Here is a 20,736-nt window from a genome sequence, read left to right as displayed (position 1 = left end):
TATTTAATAACACTAACACTATAGAAATGATATAACCACTTATTAACCACTTAAACATCCCAGCCTTTTGCTGATAATAGCCGATCTACAAGCTCACAACGCGTCACGCTGCGACGCGTTGTGAGCTTGTAGATCGGCTATTTTCAGCAAAAGATTTCCCCACAATAACAGAAAACAGAAAATACAGTACTACAGAGCCCTGATGGACTCCGCTCAACCATATTGGGTGTAAGTAAGTGGTTAACTACATGTAACAGGACCCTCTGGGTCATACATGTGCAAATGTACCCTTAACATGTTGAGTTAATTAAATAATGACCATTCAAGGATTTTACTGTGTAATCAGTTGATTCACTGTTGTCACTACAGGTAACAATAAGATAACACAATAAAACAGTAATACTCACAGGTAATGATAATATATAGTACAATAAAACAATAATAATGATACAATAAATAGATCTCCTATTTTCAAAAACGTTTGACAAACGTGTAAAGAGTTGTGTACTTTCACTTTGGTATATTGTTTATTGTTTATTACGGATCCCCATTAGTCTTCACCGCAGTGAAGGCTACTGTTCCTGGGGTCCTACTTTTGATGACGATACTTTTATATGCCTACTTTTGCACGAGTTTAATTTTGAATGCAGAACCTTCACTTGTAACAGAGAACTTTCATATTGTGGTATTGCTACTGTTTATTGTTCCTGGGTTTGGACAGTAGTGCTGGTGTTTCTCTGGCAGGTGAAGAGGGTCCTTCAGCGCCCTCTTCAGGTGAGTCATTCTCTTCTGGATCACAGGTATCTTCACCAACAACATGGTGATGTTCATGGTAACTATGACTCTGTTTGAACAGAGCCTTCATTAGAATCATTGGTAACACCTGAGAAGGAAGTAAGGAAGAAGCCCAATTTCTCTCCAAAACATCCCAGTGTCCCTGATGGGAAGCATAAACTCTTTGTGGACCGCAGCCTGCTCACTCAGTAACTAGCAGTATATGGACCTCTTGTTAAGGCCTGGGCAAGTGAGCCATGAACATTAAGTGAAAATAGCAGATCTACAAGCTCACAATGCTACTCAACACCATGTGTGTGGTGAGTTTGTATATCTGCCATTTTCATTGCATATCCTGAAGAACACACTTTGTGGTGAAACGTTAGTACTTTCATTTAAAGCTCATTGCATTGTGGCCATGAATTGTGTGACTGCAACATAATAATGTACATTTGCCACGTAACCAGTTGTGGAAATTAATGGTGGAAATGTACTTTCACTCAAGTAGGCCTACTATACAAGTAATTTTTCGATTATTCATACTTCTAATCCACTTCATCTCAGAGACAAATTTGACCTTAAGAGGCCAACTTAGGATGCCGAAAAAAGCAGCCAAACGGCTTGTCAAACTCTGTGCTGTCTCTTCTGATAGCCGCCAAATATGGTGAAGACCTTCATACCCCTGAGGGGTGTTTGGGTATTTATCTGGGATTATCTGACTGTATTTTTATACAGCACTTTGTAAATATGTGTGTCCTTGTATTTGTATCTCTTATGTGGACATAAATAAATTATTAAATTGTGTTTGTGGGTGTCTTTTTTGTAATGTGAATTATGTGAATCTGATCTGATCTGGGTCATATTAACTGAAACACATGTGTGTGTGTGTGTGTGTGTGTGTGTGTGTGTGTGTGTGTGTGTGTGTGTGTGTGTGTGTGTGTGTGTGTGTGTGTGTGTGTGTGTGTGTGTGTGTGTTTGTCTGTATCACATGTCTGTATCTATGTCATATAGGTAACTTGCCAAGTTTTTAAATCATTATCTTTAATATTTTCTGTACATTTAGAAGCATTTTTTTATGCTCTGTATTGGCATCGAAATATACTTACAGTTCCAAAGTAAAAGTACTCAGATTCTTTTTAAGACAAGTAGACTCTGTTACAGAAGAAACATGGTTGTCATTAAACAATTTGAAGAAAATATTTCGGAATTGAACGCTGAATTGGTAGAGAGGCTGCCTGGGAAACAGAACGTCCCAGGTTTGATTCCCGTTCCCAGCTATGTATTGTGGTGTCCATGAGCAAGACACTTAACCCCTAACTGATCCCCAACTGAGCACTCGATATGACCACCTGAGCAGCCATCAGCTGGATGAAACAGAATTTCCCCTGCAGGATTAATTATAATAAGGTCTACATTATTACTGTATTATTCCAATGTGTGAGACTGTAGATTTTTTTATATATTTCTGTCAGACTTGATTGTTTTGGCATTCATGTTTAAGTTGAACATTTTTTTGTTTATGCAAGATTAATATCTATCAGGAATCAAATCAGTCTTGACTTCTACTTTATTTTACAGCTTTGTACTAATGTTCATATGCTCGGGTTTGTTTCGCTAAGTATAGAGGGTATAAGTTAAGACTGGAGATTTTGGGGTTCAGTATGTTGTCATGTTGATTAATGTATATTTTGGTGTTCATCTATCATGTAATTGTTGCATGTAGTGAGGACGAGTTTGATGCTCAAAACAATGACAATAAGATATTATTTATTAGGTGGTTTTACAATAAATGCTCTCTCTCTCTCTCTCTCTCTCTCTCTCTCTCTCTCTCTCTCTCTCTCTCTCTAAGGGAGTGACTTAATCCCTGTATGTAAACTGTTGCTTTACTCTGTGTGTCTCAGAATGTATTCTCTGAATAAACCAATGTATTGAACTCCATATTAGAACATAATAGACTAGTTCATACTGCCAGTGGTCAGTAGAGGGCAGTGCAGTCTTCATGTTGTGTGAGCAGCAGAGCAGTAGCAGACAGACACAGTCAATGTTGAAAGTATCTCCAGTTATTACATTATTAAAACCTGAGAACTGTAATTACTTATTCTGACTGGTTATCACTTAACGTTGCATTAGGGGATCACTTTGATGTGTGAAAATGTATTTCTGATGTTACTTTGATTTGGTAGGGAATTGTTAACTGCACACAGCTGAGATGCCAACATCCAGAAAGTCTGCCTCTGCAAAGTGAACTGTTCTCTAAACTACAGTCTCATATCACCCTGAAGGGCCTGATTGGGACGGCACCTCATGGAGCAGTCACCTTCATTTCAGACCTGTATGCTGGCTCCATCAGTGACAAAGAGCTGTTGAAGCTGTCAGGCCTCTAAGGCCTGCTGACAGAAGAGATGGCTGTGATGGCAGACAAGGGCTGTAAGGAGTTAAGGTGGTTCAGGCATCTAGTACGGATGCCTCCTGAGGGTCTCCCCAGGTTCTTGGTCCACGTCCCACTGGGAGGAGACCCCCTGGCAGACAAAAGGACCAGATGGGGGGATAATATCTCCATGCTGGCCTGGGAACGCCTCAGGATCTCCTGGATGTAGTTAATGTGGCCGAGGTAAGGGAAGTCTGGGATTCTGACAAGTCAATCAGCCACCTGTCTGTCCGGCTTATGGGATATACTATGTACTACTGACTAGCCAATGACAATGCTCCTGTGGCAGGGCAGAAAGTTTACAAAAATATGTACTGTACATCAAAATGATCAAATATAGATATAATACATACATATAAATATAATACATGTACTGCACATCCAAAAAATAAAATAGCAAGTGCAGGACTCAGGATAGAAGAACAGGTGAAAGACAGAAAAATAGAGTCTGCACACTGGATAATGCTCCTATGAATATTTATTATGAAACCACCAATTAATATGTTATTGTCTTTGTTTCAAACATAGAACTCTTCTTCTCTAGCAAATCCCAGACATGCAAAACATGTTGGCACAATTCCTTGTTAGATGTACAGCAAAATATACATTCATCAACGTGACAATATAACCCAAAAACCCCCAAATCACGCAAACTTAATGTATGCAACTCTGCACTGAGAAAAAAAAAATCTGCATATAATTACAATAGCTGATTTATTTTGAGGAATCACAATTTCCATTTTCTATCATTGATAGCATAATTGATAACTACTTTTATACTACATAAGAGAGAATAACATAATCCTTGCAGAATCTTTGCATTCCTATTTTCAATTAAATGTTCTGTACAGTAGTAATAGTACTAACAATAAACTGACAAAAAAGACTGACAAAAAAACTGTTTTAATCCTGATAGATAATAATCCTGCACAGTAGTTTTAATTTAAACCTGAATGCCATAAAACAAAATATACTGTACGTAAGAAACACATATAGACAATACAGTCTCACAGACAGGGAATAGATTCTGAAATAAATACTTGTTGAAATGAAGGACTCAATTTAATAGTCTTTGGCTGTAATTCAGACATATAAAATTAAGTTATTGTGTTTCAATAGAATACATGTGTTACAATTCAATAGCTTGATTGACTATATATGTATTATATATATATTATATATATTGACTTGACTGACAATAAACCTTGCTTCAATCTCTTTTTGATGACAATAAACATGTAAATGAACCCTTATACACATATATGTTTCTTACTTGAAAACTAACCTTTCATGTAAAGCCTAGGATTAGTCTAATCTGTATGATTGACAGGAGAGATGATCAGAGGAGCAGAGTTTTCACCATTGTTATTAAGACTGGGATTGAAGTATGGACAGAGTTTCTCAGTGAAGATGCAGCCAGTGAAAGAGTAGAGATGAACTCTGGCCTCCACATCATAAAAGGAGACCAGACCCTCCTCATAATCCACAAACACTCCCACTTTCTGGACCTTCTCTCTTATAGGGAGGAGGACAGGAGGGCTAGCAATAGCCTTGTACTCATTTCCATTCCTCAACCATATAGTCCAGTAACCATTTTTGGGGCTCAGTAAGATCTCTCCCTTCCTGTTGATGGACTCTCTGACCACTCCTAAATCCCACTCAGTCTTCCCTTTAACCTGAACCTCATAGTAAAACCTTCCTGAGGAGAAGCTTTGTTTTCCTAAGACACTGACACATGAAGAGAATCTCTCTTTGTTGTCTGGGAGATTCTTTCTGATGTTTCCATGACTCACTTGTTTTCCATCCCCAGACAGGATGAGCCAGGGATTTGCTGTATCAGGGTCTGGAGTTACATCCACTGCATATTGCTGGATCCTTCTCAGCTCAGCATCACGCAGGTTATTCTCCATCTCTTGACTGAGTGTCTTCTCCAGCTGAGCCACAGCTATCCTCACAGTCCGCACATATGAAGACTGATGGACATTGACCTTTGTCCAGTCCTTGGTGGGTGGAGGGGTGTGGATGGATGTGAAGTTCTGGAGGAGGTGGAGGTGGTCTTCAGTGTATGAGAGCTGCTTCAGCTCAGAGCTTGTCTTCTCTAACTGAGTTATTTCCTGTTGCAGCTCCTCGATAAAGCCTTCTGCCTGTTTCTCTGTTGTTTTCTGCTTCTCTTCAATCACATCAATAAGCTCAGCCTGGCTTCTCTCGATACAGCTGATCAGAGCAGTGAAGACCTTTACACTATCTTCTATCTCTCGTTCTGCATCTTTCTTACTGAGCTCTACTGAGTGTTGGACCTCCTGAATCTTCACTTGTCTCTCCTGGATCATCTGCTGAACTTCAGATTCAGTCTTTCCCAGCTCAGCCTTCTTTTCTTCAAATTCTTTTTCCAGAGATACAATTTGATGTAACTTGTGGTCTGACTCGGTGCAGAACTGACAAACACACATGTGGTCAGTCTTACAGAACAGCTCCAGAGGTCTGTCATGTTTCTTACACATAAAGTCTTCCAGGTTCTTTACAGGGTTGATTAGTTTGTGTCGTTTTAACCCTGTGAGTCTCAGATGAGGCTCCAGGTGAGTCTCACAGTAGGAGGTCAGACACACCAAGCAGGACTTCAGGGCTTTGAGTTTAGTCTCAGTACAGACGTCACAGGAGACTTCATCTGGTTCAGCAGGATCTTGGTTTGTGTTGGAAGTTGTTTTCAACTGCTTTGACTTCCTGAACTGATCAGCCATCTCAGAGAGGACTTTATTAACTGAATATTTTGGTCTCTTATAGAAGGTTTCTTTACATAGTGGACACAGACACACATCCTTAGTGTCCCAGTAATGTGTGATGCAGGTTTTGCAGTAGTTGTGTCCACATGGAGTGCTGATTGGATCAGTGAACACATCCAGACAGATAGAACACAGGAACTGCTCTTCAGACAGGAGAATACTGGCAGATGCCATTTCTACACACTGAGAATAAAAGTGAAACTAATTTAGTTTAGTTGGCCGGAAATTATGTTTTTGCCCTTGTCCGTCTGTGTGTCTGTGTTTCTTTGAGCAGCTAATCTCTGGCACCGCTGGATTGATCAGCGTGAAACTTTGCTCACACACTAGTAGGCCATGGAATACCCTCCTCTTACCTCCACCAAATGGTTCAAATTGGCCTCTTGGTGGCACTATAACAGGCCACTTCCCCTTTTAGACTACAACTCTTGAACTCTTGAATTGTACAGTAATAACATTTTTTTTTTAAAACACTCCTTGCTACTATAGGCTATAGGCCTTGCCCATTTCTGCCTCAATATATATTCTGACATTTTTCAAAAAACAACTTTTTGCTAAATTGGTACACTACACATTGTCTCTTTAGTCATGTGATTGAGATGGATCTGTCACATTTTTCAGATTCCTTTCCGATCGATTGGCTATGATTTGCAGGCCCTGGATAGTCAACCAGGCCTGGCAGAGATCTGCGGTCAGAGGAGCACACTTCTCTAGTTGTGAATCTGATCTGGGTCATATTTACTGACACACATAGGCTATTCTGTACTTCATGGTAACTCGCCTTGTTTTTTTGTTTTTGTTTTACCAAAGATTGGACTGGGGAATTGAATATGAAAATAGGGCAAGATCATGTCTGGATAGGCCTACATTTTAATGTAAATATTATTAATAATATTATAATAAATCATTATCTTTATTACTTTATTAAGTTGTCAGTATTTGTGTAAAACGTCGTGCTGAAAGAAGGTTTTGTTGAGAGTGTGTTGCTGCCACCGATAAGTTTCGTTTCACTAGATTTCTAAAAACCTCCTCCTCATGCTGTAGCTGTTAACCCTTTACTGCCACCACCAGTGGTGGAAGAAGTAGGCCTACTCAGAACTTTTACTCAAGTAAAAGTTGCAATACAACAATATAAAATACTCTGTATTGGCATCAAAATATACTTACAGTTCTAAAGTAAAAGTACTCAGATTTTTCAACAAGCGCACAGGGAGACTTTTGTTTTTATGATGTTTTGCTATGAACCGGGGAACATAGGTATGACCCCCTGTCGGCCATTAAATGTATCTATGAATTGAATACAAAGGACCCCAATGGAAACAAGCCATAGGCTTTCTTGGGTTTTAAATCTTAGCTGACCTTTACCTTGCCTACTTGTTAACTAGTTGTACAAGCTTTTGTTTTATTGGATCTTGTTTATTCGATACACTTATTTGTTTCAGCTCTTGCTCATTTGATTTTCCTATTTGTCTCATCTGTTGAAGAAAGTAGGTAGCTGATACAGTATATTGCACTTTTACCTTAGCGCTAGGTTAGCCCTGGTTCAGAGCGTTAGTGAGTTCCCTCTAACGCCCTGGAAGACCCCTCGCTCTGCGCATGTACAAGGAATTCCACTGCCCTGCCAGCGCTCAAGAGTAGTGAAAATAAACAAAACCATTTTGCTACTCACCGAAGCAAAGGCTGTTTTGCTTTGTTGAAAGTCTATTCTCCGCACTGGGGAGCCTCTCAGCACCCCACCTACTCTGTAAAATACACTTTTTGGGCAGAAAATAAAATATGTCAGCGAGACGGAAATTATTTTTATTTACTCCACAGTGCCCTCTACAGATTTTGGTTAATGGTAAGTTCAAATCCTCCAGATCTGTAGAGGGCACTGTGGAGTAAATACAATTTATTTCCGTCTCGCTGACATATTTTATTTTCTGCCCAAAAAGTGTATTTTACAGAGTAGGTGGGGTGCTAAGAGGCTCCCCAGTGCGGAGAATAGACTTTCAACAACACAAAACAGCCTTTGCTTCGGTGAGTAGCGAAATGGTTTTGTTTATTTTCACTACTCTTGAGCGCTGGCAGGGCAGTGGAATTCCTTGTACATGCGCAGAGCAAGGGGTCTTCCAGGGCGTTAGAGGGAACTCACTAACGCTCTGAACCAGGGCTAGCGCTAGGTATACTCTTAGTTGCTTGTTTTAGAAGAGAATGCACTTAAGACTTCTGGTGATTAGTAGTTTCCTTCCCTACCTATGTTGAATGCACTTATTGTATAAGTCACTTTGGATAAAAGCGTCTGCTAAATGACTGTAGGCCTAATGTAATGTAATGTAATCAATGTATTGAACTGTACTATCTTGTACTTTTTTCTGCAAACTGCTAATAAAGTATTCAATCAATCAATCAATGTTACAGAAGAAACACTCTAATACAGTCTAACTTGTTGCATTGTGACTGTAGGCTTGTAGATCGGCTATTTTCGAATAGACAAAGTATAAAATAGGGCTTAATTGGTTAAAATATGTTTTGTATTAACACATTGAATGCCAAAAACGGTCCGGACCGTTTTTGAGGGTCCAAACGAGAAGTGCCGAAAACGGTCCGGACCGTTTTTGACCCAATTCTATTTTTATACATGTGGGCCACGTGGGGCGCTAAAACGAAACTTTGACATCACCCAAGCAGTTTCTGAGAAGAAGAGGCTGGATGTGGCTCCATGTCAAAAATCCTTCCGGTCGGCGTTTTCAATGTTATCTCCTTGATTAAAAGCTTAATATCTCCATTTCTTTTTAATGTGGTGGAAACGAGCCGTTTTCGATCGGCGATCACGCTGCAATGGAGGGTCGCGTTGGAAATATTATTGTTCCAGGCGTTAGTCGGGACCCTCCGCCGTCTCGCACGCACGCTTTGTTTACATGCATTTCCGCGTCGGGGCTTCTCACAGCACGAAATGTATAACGCAAGTGGATGGAAGAAATGCTGGCACTCAACGTATAATATTTTAATAAACCTCTGGCACCCAATGTGTTAATCCTATATTAAAAATCGAGGCTAATGGGAGGGCGGGCAACCGGCCGGCGGACGGACCTTTAACGTCACGCTCATGTCAACATGACTCAGCCATAACCATATAAGGAGTTCCCAATGCAGCTACGCCAAAATATGGAGTATTTTGTCTAACCTCAATGTGACGTCATGGCATCAGGCACAAACAAATCGAAACAAGTCGGCTCTATAGATGGGTTTCCTGTTTGTAAACACTAGAAGTTCGGGCCGCTGCGCGGCCCTCACATCTAGCGTGACGCGTCGTACACTTCGCATCGCAGATCCACCTTACAGCCACCTCACAGTGTGAGCGAGAGTATTGCGTGAAAGTAGGGCAAAGTCGTTTATAATTGTGGGACATGGCAACACTGTGGTGAAAAGTAAGGCAAATTCGCTTATAATCAGAGGACATGGCAACACTGAGTGTCCTGTGCTCCCCTCTGTCTCTGTCCCTGTGTGTTTGTCCCCCTGTCTGTCCAATAAGGCTCGGTCCCACATAAAATTGCCTAGTTGGGTTCCACCTAGGGCCCAGGTAGAAGCCACCTAAAGCCCACATGGGCAACCCAGTTGGGACCCACCTCGGTCCCACATATAATTTCCTAGGTGGGGCCCACCTAAGGCCCAGGTAGAACCCACGTATAGCCCACACGGGAAAGCCCAAGTGGGCCCATATAGTTCAGCCCACCTTGAAACCATATGGGTCCCATGTCAGCCCCACATAAATTGCCAAATTGTGGCCCACCTAGGGCCCAGGTAGTACCCACTTAAAGCCCACATGGGCAAACCCAGTTAGGACCCACCTCAGTCCCACATAGAGTTGCCTAGTTGGGGCCCACCTAGTGCCCAGGTAGGACCCACCTATAGCCCACATGGGCAACCCAGTTAGGACCCACCTTGGTCCCACATAGAATTGCCTAGGTGGGACCCACCTAAGGCCCAGATAGAACCCACTTATATCCCACATGGGCATCCCAGTTGGGACCCAAGTGGATCCCGCTGACATTGCCGACATGGGGCCCATATGGTTTAGCCCACCTTGAAACCATATGGGACGCAATGGGCGTGCTGGCTGGGTAGGCTGGCGTGAAAGTGTATAATATTTAGAGAAATTGAAAGTTTCAAATAGGGAAGTAGTAGTAGAAGTAGTGAATTAGCAAACTGGAGATTTAGTGATTTAGACAGAATGTTTCCTTTAGCCTCATTGTGTGCTAATGCACGCAACTGTTAAGGCAGATTTAATTTTTGTTGTCTCATAACATCCTTTGTCCGTAAACAACATAGGCGACCCGTCTGTGCCTTGACTTCACCCGGCCCCCCGCCCCTTTGCCTGCAGTGTGTGTCTCTCTCTCACACACACACACACACACACACACACACACACACACACACACACACACACACAACACGGAGAAGTTCTACAGAGTTCGAATGAATTAATAAGATAATATAACAGCGTATCCGCGCGCCTGGTGTAGCCGGTATCATTGATAATCACTTGGATCTAAACAAACGCGCTGTGCGCACCACGCATACGCTCGCTATGAAAAGTCTGGTGTAGATCGATCGGCCGTGTTGTGGCCCCCCCCCACCCCCCGAGTATTTTTTTCTCTCCGTGTCTGTGTCTCTCTCTTTTGTAAATCGAATGCTAAAATTGCCATTTGAATGTAGTTTTAAAAAAAAGATATATATTTTTTAATGTAATTTTAATTTTATTATAGTATTATAATTTTTTTCCTGACCTACCAATGCGAAAACAAATGCTTTCATCATGTTTCCCCCTATAAACGTCACTTGAAAGTTACGTTTTAGAAACTTTAATAGTTATCACAACAGCGAACGCTGAAAATCAGCTGTGCAGCCTGTGCTTCTCCTGTCTGTCTGTCTGTGCAGTCATTGCGCACAGCTGTGTGTCGTTCCTTCATCATCTCTCTCTCCCCCTCCCTCCCTCTCTCCCTCCCTCCCTCTCTCTCTCCCTCTTTCTCGCGCGCTCTCTCACACACACACACACACACACACACACACACACACACACACACACACACACATGCTCTCCTTGTCTCTCTCTCTCCCCCTCCCTCCCTCCCTCCCTCTCTCTCCCTCCCTCCCTCTCTCTCTCTCTCTCTCTCTCTCTCACCCCTCTCTCTCTCTCTCTCTCTCTCTCCCTCTCTCTCCCTCTCTGTCTGTGCAGTCATAGCGCGCCTCTCTGTCTGTGCAGTCATTGCGCACAGCTGTGTGTCGTTCCTTCATCATTTCTCTCTCCCCCTCCCTCCCTCTCTCCCTCCCTCCCTCTCTCTCTCCCTCTTTCTCTCGCGCTCTCTCTCTCACACACACACACACACACACACACACACATGCTCTCCTTGTCTCTCTCTCTCCCCCTCCCTCCCCCTCCCTCCCTCTCTCTCTCGAGCTCTCTCTCACCCCTCTCTCTCTCTCTCTCTCCCTCTCTCTCCCTCTCTGTCTGTGTCGCTGTCTTGCACGTCCCTCTTTCTCTCGCGCTCTCTCTCTCACCCCCCTCTCTCTCTCTCTCTCTCTCTCTCTCTCCCTCTCCGTGCTCACTATCTCGCAGATGATTGGCTGTTCAAAACGGAACACCCGGAAGTAAATTGCGAGCTGAAATATAGAGCACTTTATGATTATTATAAAAGGAGACACATGTGAAGGTGGAAAATACAATTGCGAGCTGAAATATAGAGCACTTTATGATTATTATAAAAGGAGACACATGTGAAGGTGGAAAATAAAATAGAAGTCTTTATATACTTTTGCATGAGCGATTTTTGTAGCAAGTTGGGAGAGAAGTGGAGCAGTGCTTTGGCCGTGAGTAGTACCTAAGAGGTTGAGGTTCCAAAAGGGACACCTCTCTATTTGTGTTGTGAGATGAGAGGATGATGCGCGCGCAGTGGAGGGGTGAGCCTATAGAGGGCGCTATTACCCGCAGCATCTCTAGTCAAATGTACATTCATAAAATAAATGGTCTTCACCGGGTTTAATGAAAGTAGATTAAATTATGCAGTTTGTAATATCTTCTTTACTCAATAAAAATGATTTGTCGGAAGTTGGATCTGTTTGTATATAATAGCAGCATTATGCCTATTATGCCTATAATAGCAGCATTATGCCTATCTAAATCCCGAACACAATAACAGAGTGAAGGGCGCTTCCGGTTCGTTCTACCCCAGGCATGCGCAGATTGCGCACTCTGCTCTGTGATGACGTCGTGCGGAAACCCATCTATATGGGCCCAAAGGCCCATAATGGGCATATACTAATGACATCAGAATCTCCATATATGGGCATAAAAGGAACAAGGACTGACAGATACATAAATCTCCATATTTGGGCATATCAGTCGGCTCGGCAGTGCGACGTAGGAGTGAGGGCCGTGTAGTGGCCTGAACCTCTAGTAATCTAAATCTGCAAAGTAACTAAAGCTGTCAAATAATTTGACTGCAGTTAAAAAGTACATTATTAATTCAAATTAAATACTCAAATCAAAGTGCCTAACATTGTACTTAAAGGGATAGTTCATCCACAAAATGACTTTTTTTCAATCGATTAGTCACCCTATGGAGACTTGAATTCATGGATATTTGTTTTATTTTGTCGCATTCCAATAATTTGATGACCGGCAGCGGTTCTGACACAAAGAGTCCTACCGGAACCGCTGCCTACTAGTCCGCTGGTTTGGAATGCGACAAAAACTAAAAAATATCAATGAATTCAAGTCATGGGGTGACTAATCGATAGAAAAAAAGTATTTTTTTGGGTGAACTAGCCCTTTAAGTACAATTCTTGAGTAATGTACTTAATTACTTTCCACAACTAGTCTCCACTCTTCTCTACCCCTTATCTCATATCCTCATGAGTGTTTCCCAAGCTGGGGTCCGTGCCCCCCTTGAGGGAGCATCAAAGATCAGGGGCTCTGTTTGAAGGTAGCACAACATTTGCACAAGATCATAACTTGTTTTCATCAAACTTGGTTTCAGAAATAGCAGAATTATAAGCACAGAACGTCATTAATATTTTTGTTGTGGAACATAGTGATATGTTCAGATTAACCTTCCTGGTTTAACTGTGTGTGCGTGCGCGTGTGTGCGTGCACGCGTCCTTGCTCCTTAGTGGTGTTTTTGTATATTGTATATATTGTATGCACGCACGCACGCACGCACGCACGCACACACACACACACACACACACACACACACACACACACACACACACACACACACACACACACACACACACACACACACACACACACACACACACACACACACACACACACACACACACACACACACACACACACTTCCTTCAACCCTATTTTATACTTCAGCCATTAGACTTTTGACCTTGTAATAACAGAAAATACACTAGTACAGAGCCATGAGGGGCTCCGCTCAACCATATTGGGTGTAAGTAAGTGGTTAACTACGTTATGTAACGGGACCCACTGGGTCATACATGTGTAAATAACATGTTGAGTTAAATCATTCAGGACATTCAGGATTTTACTGTGTAATCAGTTTATTCACTGTTGAAACCACAGGTAACAATAAGATAATACAATAAAACAATAATAATGATACCATAAATAGATCGGCTATTTTCAAAAACGTTTGACAAACTTTCACTTTGGTTTATTGTTTATTACGGATCCCCATTAGTCTTCATTGCAGTGAAAGCTACTGTTCCTGGGGTCCTACTTTTGATGACAATACTTTTGTACTTTTACATGAGTTTAATTTTGAATACAGAACCTTCACCTTCATATTTTCAGTGCTCTCTCCTGATTGGCTTAAAATGTGTCACCTACCTGAAAATGTACATATATTCTGTTTACTAAAGAGCTGGAGAGACCCCTGTGACCGAACAAACGCTCTGTAGCAATGATTACTATCAGAATATAGTACTTTAACCTTTTTAACAAAAAAAAATAAAATACCATAAAATATCACTTACCCTACCTTTAATATCTCATCCCATGCAATTCTAATATTATCTGGCATTTTATTATATGATTGTATGTCTCTGAATTGGATCAATAACGTATAAACCTTATGCGAAAACTCAATCATTCATTTCTTATTCAATAAGGAATGGATGAAAGATTGAGTTTTCATCCGCATTGGTGGTCAGACTTGAAGCATCACAGAGAAAGAAGAAATCAACACATATTTAGTGTTTACACTGAACTGAAATACATTCACATGGGAATAGTTTCAGTACAGTAGGCCTCTTCCTTCTCTGTCAGTGATAGATAGATAGATAGAGTAAGAGTAGATAGAAATTTAGGAGAATCACTACTGTTGATAGGAGCCAGTGAAGGTGGTTCAGACATCTAGAACGGATGCCTACCGGGCATCTCCCAAGGGAGGCCTCAGGATCCTCTAGGATGAAGTAGTTGTGGTCGAGGTAAGGGAAGTCTGGGATTCTGACAAGCCAATCGGCTGCCTTCTCTGTCCGGCTTCTGGGATCTACTGTAAGGGTTCCCAAACTTTTCAGGCTGCGACCCCCCAAAATAATCATATTTGAAGTGTAGTCATTACATTTAGTTTGACTCGGCTCCACAGATAAATAAATATCATGAAAATAGCCGGTCTACAAGCTCACAACTCCTTGCAGCACGAGGTGTTGTGAGCTTGAAGATCGGCTGTTTGCCTCTTTCTGACGTAATATTTGACAATTTGGCCAATTAGGTATTAAAAAGGTCTTAAAAGTCATGAAATTGTAACTTTAGAAATGTTCAGATACCTTGTATACACTTATACTGTATGTTGGTTTGTTTACTGTTGAGTGAGAAAAGAATGTTGACCAGATTAAGCTAATCATCAAAATTATTTGGGGACTCCCGACCCGAACCACTGATCTAGTATATTACTGACTTGCCAATAACAATGCTCCTGTGGCAGGGAAGAAAGTTTACAAAAACATGTACTGACATAAAAATGGTCAAATATAAATAGAATAGTTTAACATAAAATAATCCATATAGCCTACTGCACATCCAAACAATAAAATACCAGGTGCAGGACAGAAGAACGGGTGAAAGGCAGAAAAATAGAGTCTGAACACTGGATAATGCTCCCATGAATATTTATTGTAAAACCACCAAATAATATGTTATTGTCATATTCTTCTTCTTCTCTAACAAATCAAAGGCATGCAAAAAACAATAGATGTACACACAAATACACATTCATCAACGTGACAACATAACCCAAAAACCCGAAATCACTCAAACTTTATGTATGCAACTCTGAGTCTGTGTTGAGAAAAACTATTTTTTCTGTTCTTTTGAAGAGTCAATTTCCATCTTCTATAATTAATAACAAAATAACAACAATAAAAGAGACAATTAATAACAATCATTGCAGAATCTTTGCATAGTTTCAATTAAATGTTGCGTAGTAGTAGTATTACAAGACTGACAATAAAATGTTGTTTTATTCCTGATAGATATGAATCCTGCACATTATAAACAAAAATGTAAAGTTCAACTTAAACCTGAATGCCATTAGATATACTTACTTGTACCAAAGACATATAAACAATTCTACAGTCACACAGAAAGGGACGTAAGCTAAATACTTAATCAAATTAAGCACTCAATTTACCACAATAGTCTTTGGTATTAATTCAGACATGTAAAGTGTATCAATAGAATGCATGTGTTAGAGTTCAATAGCTTGACTGACAATAAACCTCACATCAATCTCTTCATTAGCACAATAAACCTGTAAATGAACCCTTCTATCACATTTGATTCTTACATGAAAACTAATCATTCATGTAAAGCCAAGGATCAGTCTAATCTGTGTGATTGACAGGAGAGATGATCAGAGGAGCAGAGTTTTTACCATTATAATTAAGACTGGGACTGAAGAATGGATGTAGTTTCTCAGTGAAGGTGCAGCCAGTGAAAGAGTAGAGATGAACTCTGGTCTCCACATCATAAAAGGAGACCAGACCCTCCTCATAATCCACAAACACTCCCACTTTCTGGAGCTCCTCTCTTACATGGAGGAGGACAGAAGGGCCAGCAAGAGCCTTGTACTCTTTTCTATTCCTCAACCATATAGACCAGTAACCATTGTTGGGGGTCGGTGTGATATCTCCCTTCCTGTTGATGGACTCACTGACCACTCCTAAACTCCAGCCAGTCTTCCCTTTAACCTGAATCTCATAGTAAAACCTTCCAGAGGAGAAGCTTTGTTTTCCTAAGATATTGACACATGGAGAGAATCTCTCTTTGTTTTCTGGGAGATTATTTCTTATGTTACAATGACTCACTTGTTTTCCATCCTCAGAGAGGATGAGTTCACAGTGTGCTGTATCAGGGTCCAGAGTTACATCCACTGCATATCGCTTGATCCTCTTCAGCTCAGCATCACGCAGGTTATTCTCCATCTCTTGACTGAGTGTCTTCTCCAGCTGAGCCACAGCTGTCCTCACAGTCCCCACATATGAAGACTGAAGGACGTTGACCTTTGTCCAGTCCTTGGTGGGTGGAGGGGTGTTGATGGATGTGAAGTTCTGGAGGAGGTGGAGGTGGTCTTCAGTGTGTGAGAGCTGCTTCAGCTCAGAGCTTCTCTTCTTTAATTCAGTGATTTCTTGTTGCAGCTCCTTGATGAAGCCTTCAGCCTGTTTCTCTGTTGTTTTCTGCTTCTCTTCAATCACATCAATGAGCTCAGCCTGGCTTCTCTCAATACAGCTGACCAGAGAAGTGAAGATCTGCACACTGTCTGCTATCTCTCTGTCTGCATCTTTCTTACTGAGCTCTACTGAGTGTTGGACCTCCTGGATCTTCATGTGTCTCTCCTGGATCATCTGCTGAACTTCACCCTCTGTCTTTCCCAGCTCAGCCTTCTTTTCGTCAAATTCTTTTTCCAGAGAGACAATTTGATGTAACTTGTGGTCTGACTCTGACAAACAGAACTGACAAATACACATGAGGTCAGTCTTACAGAACAGCTCCAGAGGTCTATCATGTTTCTGACACATTAAGACTTCCAAGTTCTTTACAGGGTTGATGAGTTTGTGTCGTTTAAACGCTGCTAGTCTCTGATGAGGCTCCAGGTGAGTCTCACAGTAGGAGATCAGACACACCAAGCAGGACTTCAGGGCTTTGAGTTTGGTCTCAGTACAGACATCACAGGAGACTTCCTTTAGTTTAGCAGGATCTTGGTTTGTGTTGGAAGGCGTTTTCAGCTGCTTTGACTTCTTTAGCTGATCAGCCATCTCAGAGAAGATCTTATTAACAGAGAATTCTGGTCTCGTATCGAAGGCTTTGTTACATAGTGGACACTGAAACACATCCTTAGTGTCCCAGTAATGTGTGATACAGGTTTTGCAGTAGTTGTGTCCACATGGAGTGGTGATTGGATTAGTGAACACATCCAGACAGATGGAACACAGGAACTGCTCTTCAGACAGGAGACAGCTGGCAGACGCCATTTCTACACACTGAGAATAAAAGTGAAAGAAATGTTGTTTATGTTTTTGCCCTTGTCCGTCTGTGTTTCTGAGAACAGCTAATCTGTGGCACCACACCACTGGACTGATCGGCGTGAAACTTTGCTCACACACTCCCAGTAGGCCAAGGAATAACCTCCACCCTCAATAATTAGCCTCATAGTGGCACTATAACAGCTTAGCTTACAACTCTTGAACTGTACATCATGCAGTAAAAAAAATTAATACATAAAAAACACTGGATTCCTTGGCTCATGATGTAACTATAGGGCATAGCAGTGGCGGCCATTTTCTCGTTCCATCGTTCCAGTAGGCCTGTCACAATTATTACATAATCGTCTGATCGCAATTATTTGAGATAATCGCAATTATTTTGTATAATCGTCATAATCGTTTCCATGTGGAAAGACATTCATACATTATCAAACATTTTACAAAAATAGCAGAAATAGCTGATCTACAAGCATACAACACGTCACGAAGTGTGTGCAATTTTTGTGTGCAATAAAGAAAAGTTTTTGGAAAATATAAAATTACTAAATGTGTCAGTAATTTCTTTGTATATTTAAGTTATTTGTCATATCTGCCCTATGCAATTTGTGATAATGAAGCAAATAAAAAAACTAACAGAAATTAAAATTGCATTATGTTCCAATGTTTGATGCCAAAAAAACTATTAAATCGTTAATCGCAATTATTTGTGTGACAATTAATCGTGAACTTAAATTTGTAATCGGGACAGCCCTAAATTCCAGACCCCATTTATTTTTCCCATAGAGATTTTTAATTCCATAAATAGCCTAGAATCAAGCCATCCAGGATCCTGGTGAATCATGACCATAAAACATTTTATTCTGTGAAAAAGATTTTTTTATATTTAATTATATGATATACTATATTTAAATACCCTTTGTTTTGTGGTTTTCAAATGTGTTTTTTTCACAGAATGAAACGTTTTATGGTCATGAATCACCAGGATCCTGGATGGCTTGATTCTAGGCTTTAAATGATTGATATAATTTTTTGGGGAAATCTCTATGGGAAAAATGAATGGGGTCTGGAACGATGGAATCAGAAAATGTCCGCCACTGCTATGCCCTATAGGCCTTGCCCATTTCCGCCTGACAAGATATGACATTTTGCGTTTTCTGCAAAACACCCTTTTTGCTAAATTGATACACTACACATTGTCTCTGAAGTCATATGATTGAGATGGATCTGTCATATTTTTCAGATTCCTCCCCGATCGATTGGCTATGATTTGCAAGCCTTGGATAGTCAACCAGGCCTGGCAGAGATCTGTGGTCAGAGGAGCACACTTCTCTAGATGTGAATCTAATCTTGGGTCATATATTAACTGACACACATAGACTGTACTCCATGATAACTATAACCTGACACCGTCAAATGGAAGAAGCTTGCGACACACATTTGTTTCACAGCCTACTTCCCATCTGAGACTCCGGTCGCAGAATCGATGACAGACAGTTTTTCTTTTTTTCAAGCTACTAGGCAGGTGATTGGATGATCCCGCCCCTAGCAGCCGCTGATTGGTTCGAACACGCAGTGTTCGGGCATGCTTACTCCCTGCGCAATCCCAGACCTCCCTGAAATCAAATGCAAATGAGATTTCCGGAGGGAGGGGGTTTACCATGATAACTAGCCATAAAAAAAAAAAATTTTACCAAAGATTGGACTGGGGAATTGAATATGGAAATAAGGAAAGATCTAGCCCTGAAACATGACTTTCATATCATGACAGTGATGGCACTACTTTCCTAGTTTTAGAATTTTCTAAATTTACAACCCGTACATCTACATAAACGTTCAGATTTCAAATATTAGTGCTAACCCCACGGTTATGGATGTAACAAGTTAAAACGTTAAGTACCCGCATCTTCCGTATTGTTCAATAAAAAGCATTTTACTCCTATCGGGGGCCATTTTTTCATTGGGTTATAATGTATCAGAGTGCAGTACACCTCCCAACCGATAGGGTCGCGTAGTTGAAAGCAAATGGAGAAAATTCTGAGAAAATGGCCACCAATCGGATTAAAATGTTTTTTATTAAACAATACGGAAGATACGGGTACTTAAACCTGGGCGTTTTAACTTGTTATATCCGTGGCCGTGGGGTAAGCACTTTATATTTGAAATCTGAACATTTATGTAGATGTAGGGGTTGTAAATGTAGAGATTTCAGAAACCAGGAACAAGTAGCGCCATGACGCTTGTGACAGACGAGCGATGGCTAGGGCTAGCACCACCAGGGCTAGATCATGTCTGGATGGATGGATACATTTTAATATAAATATTATTCTCTCTTAATGAAATATTAATCATTATCTTTATTACTCACCAGTTTGTAAGTTGTCAGAGTTGTGTAAAACGTCGTGTTGAAAGGTTTAGTAGAGAGTGTGTTGTTGCCACCAAACTAGTTTCACTGTTTACTCTTTTCACTAGATTTCCGTCACACCGTCACTGAGGAACTCCTCCTTGTGCTGTAGTTGTTAACCCTTTACTGCCACCTGGAACATTATAATGTTCAGATGAATCTTCCTGGTTTATACTTCAGCCATTTAGACTCTTGAACTAACAATTGTTGTGGGCTTGTGATCAACTATCTTAGAAAATGATTGAAAAATCTTGAAAATGTGTGAATTTCTTTTTAATCATTTAGAAAAATGTTTACATAAATCTTCTCTTATGGGGGTGCCTGGCACAAAACCTTTTCAGATGGGGGTCTGTGGCCAAATACATTCATTTGTGGATCCTTGACATGAAAATGTTTAGGGACCAGTGACATAAACTGATGCTGGTGACCAACTGTTTCATACAGGGAATAGATGAGGAGAATAAGTTCATCAAAATGTCACACCGTTACAAGAACTGAACTCTATTTAACAAGTAGCTGAAATACTCTGACGACAATACAGACAAACTGTGGCTGTGTATTTAATAACACTAACACTATAGAAATGATATAAATCCATGTGGTTGGTTTAAGCACTTAAACATCCCAGACTATTGCTGAAAATAGCAGATCTACAAGCTCACAACGCGTCGCAGCGTGGTTTTGAGCTTGTCGGTTGGATATTTTCAGCAAAAGCTTTCTCCACAATAACAGAAAATACACTAGTACAGAGCCCTGAGGGGCTAGGCTCAACCATATTGGGTGTAAGTGGTTAACTACATGTAACAGGACCCACTGGGTCATACATGTGCAAATGTACCCTTAACATGTTGAGT

At 40.9% G+C, this 20,736-nt stretch overlaps 1 protein-coding gene across 1 annotated transcript; it reads right to left on the bottom strand.

Annotated features, from left to right (window-relative positions):
* Positions 1-4,448: 4,448 nt before the first annotated feature.
* On the bottom strand, positions 4,449-19,946 carry LOC308078296 (uncharacterized protein). Its single transcript, XM_080419416.1, has 3 exons — positions 19,847-19,946; positions 15,835-17,478; positions 4,449-6,165 (listed from the first exon to the last, which is right to left on the bottom strand). The coding sequence occupies exons 2-3, from the start codon at positions 17,467-17,469 to the stop codon at positions 4,513-4,515; spliced, it is 3,288 nt and encodes a 1,095-aa protein (XP_080275542.1). The 5' UTR covers positions 17,470-17,478; positions 19,847-19,946; the 3' UTR covers positions 4,449-4,512.
* Positions 19,947-20,736: the final 790 nt, after the last annotated feature.

The sequence above is a fragment of the Gymnoscopelus braueri genome, assembly GCF_963280865.1.
Source record: "Gymnoscopelus braueri genome assembly, chromosome: 22".
NCBI classification, from domain to species: Eukaryota; Metazoa; Chordata; class Actinopteri; order Myctophiformes; family Myctophidae; genus Gymnoscopelus; species Gymnoscopelus braueri.
This window is presented reverse-complemented; position numbering and strand designations above follow the sequence as displayed.

Excerpts from the sequence above, each read along its gene's own strand:
- LOC308078296 (XM_080419416.1), bottom strand. The coding sequence starts at position 17,469 with ATGGCGTCTGCCAGCTGTCTCCTGTCTGAAGAGCAGTTCCTGTGTTCC. Across the intron at positions 6,166-15,834 it reads TGATCATCTCTCCTGTCAAT|TGTGTAGAAATGGCATCTGC; the intron begins CACACAGATTAG and ends TTTTATTCTCAG.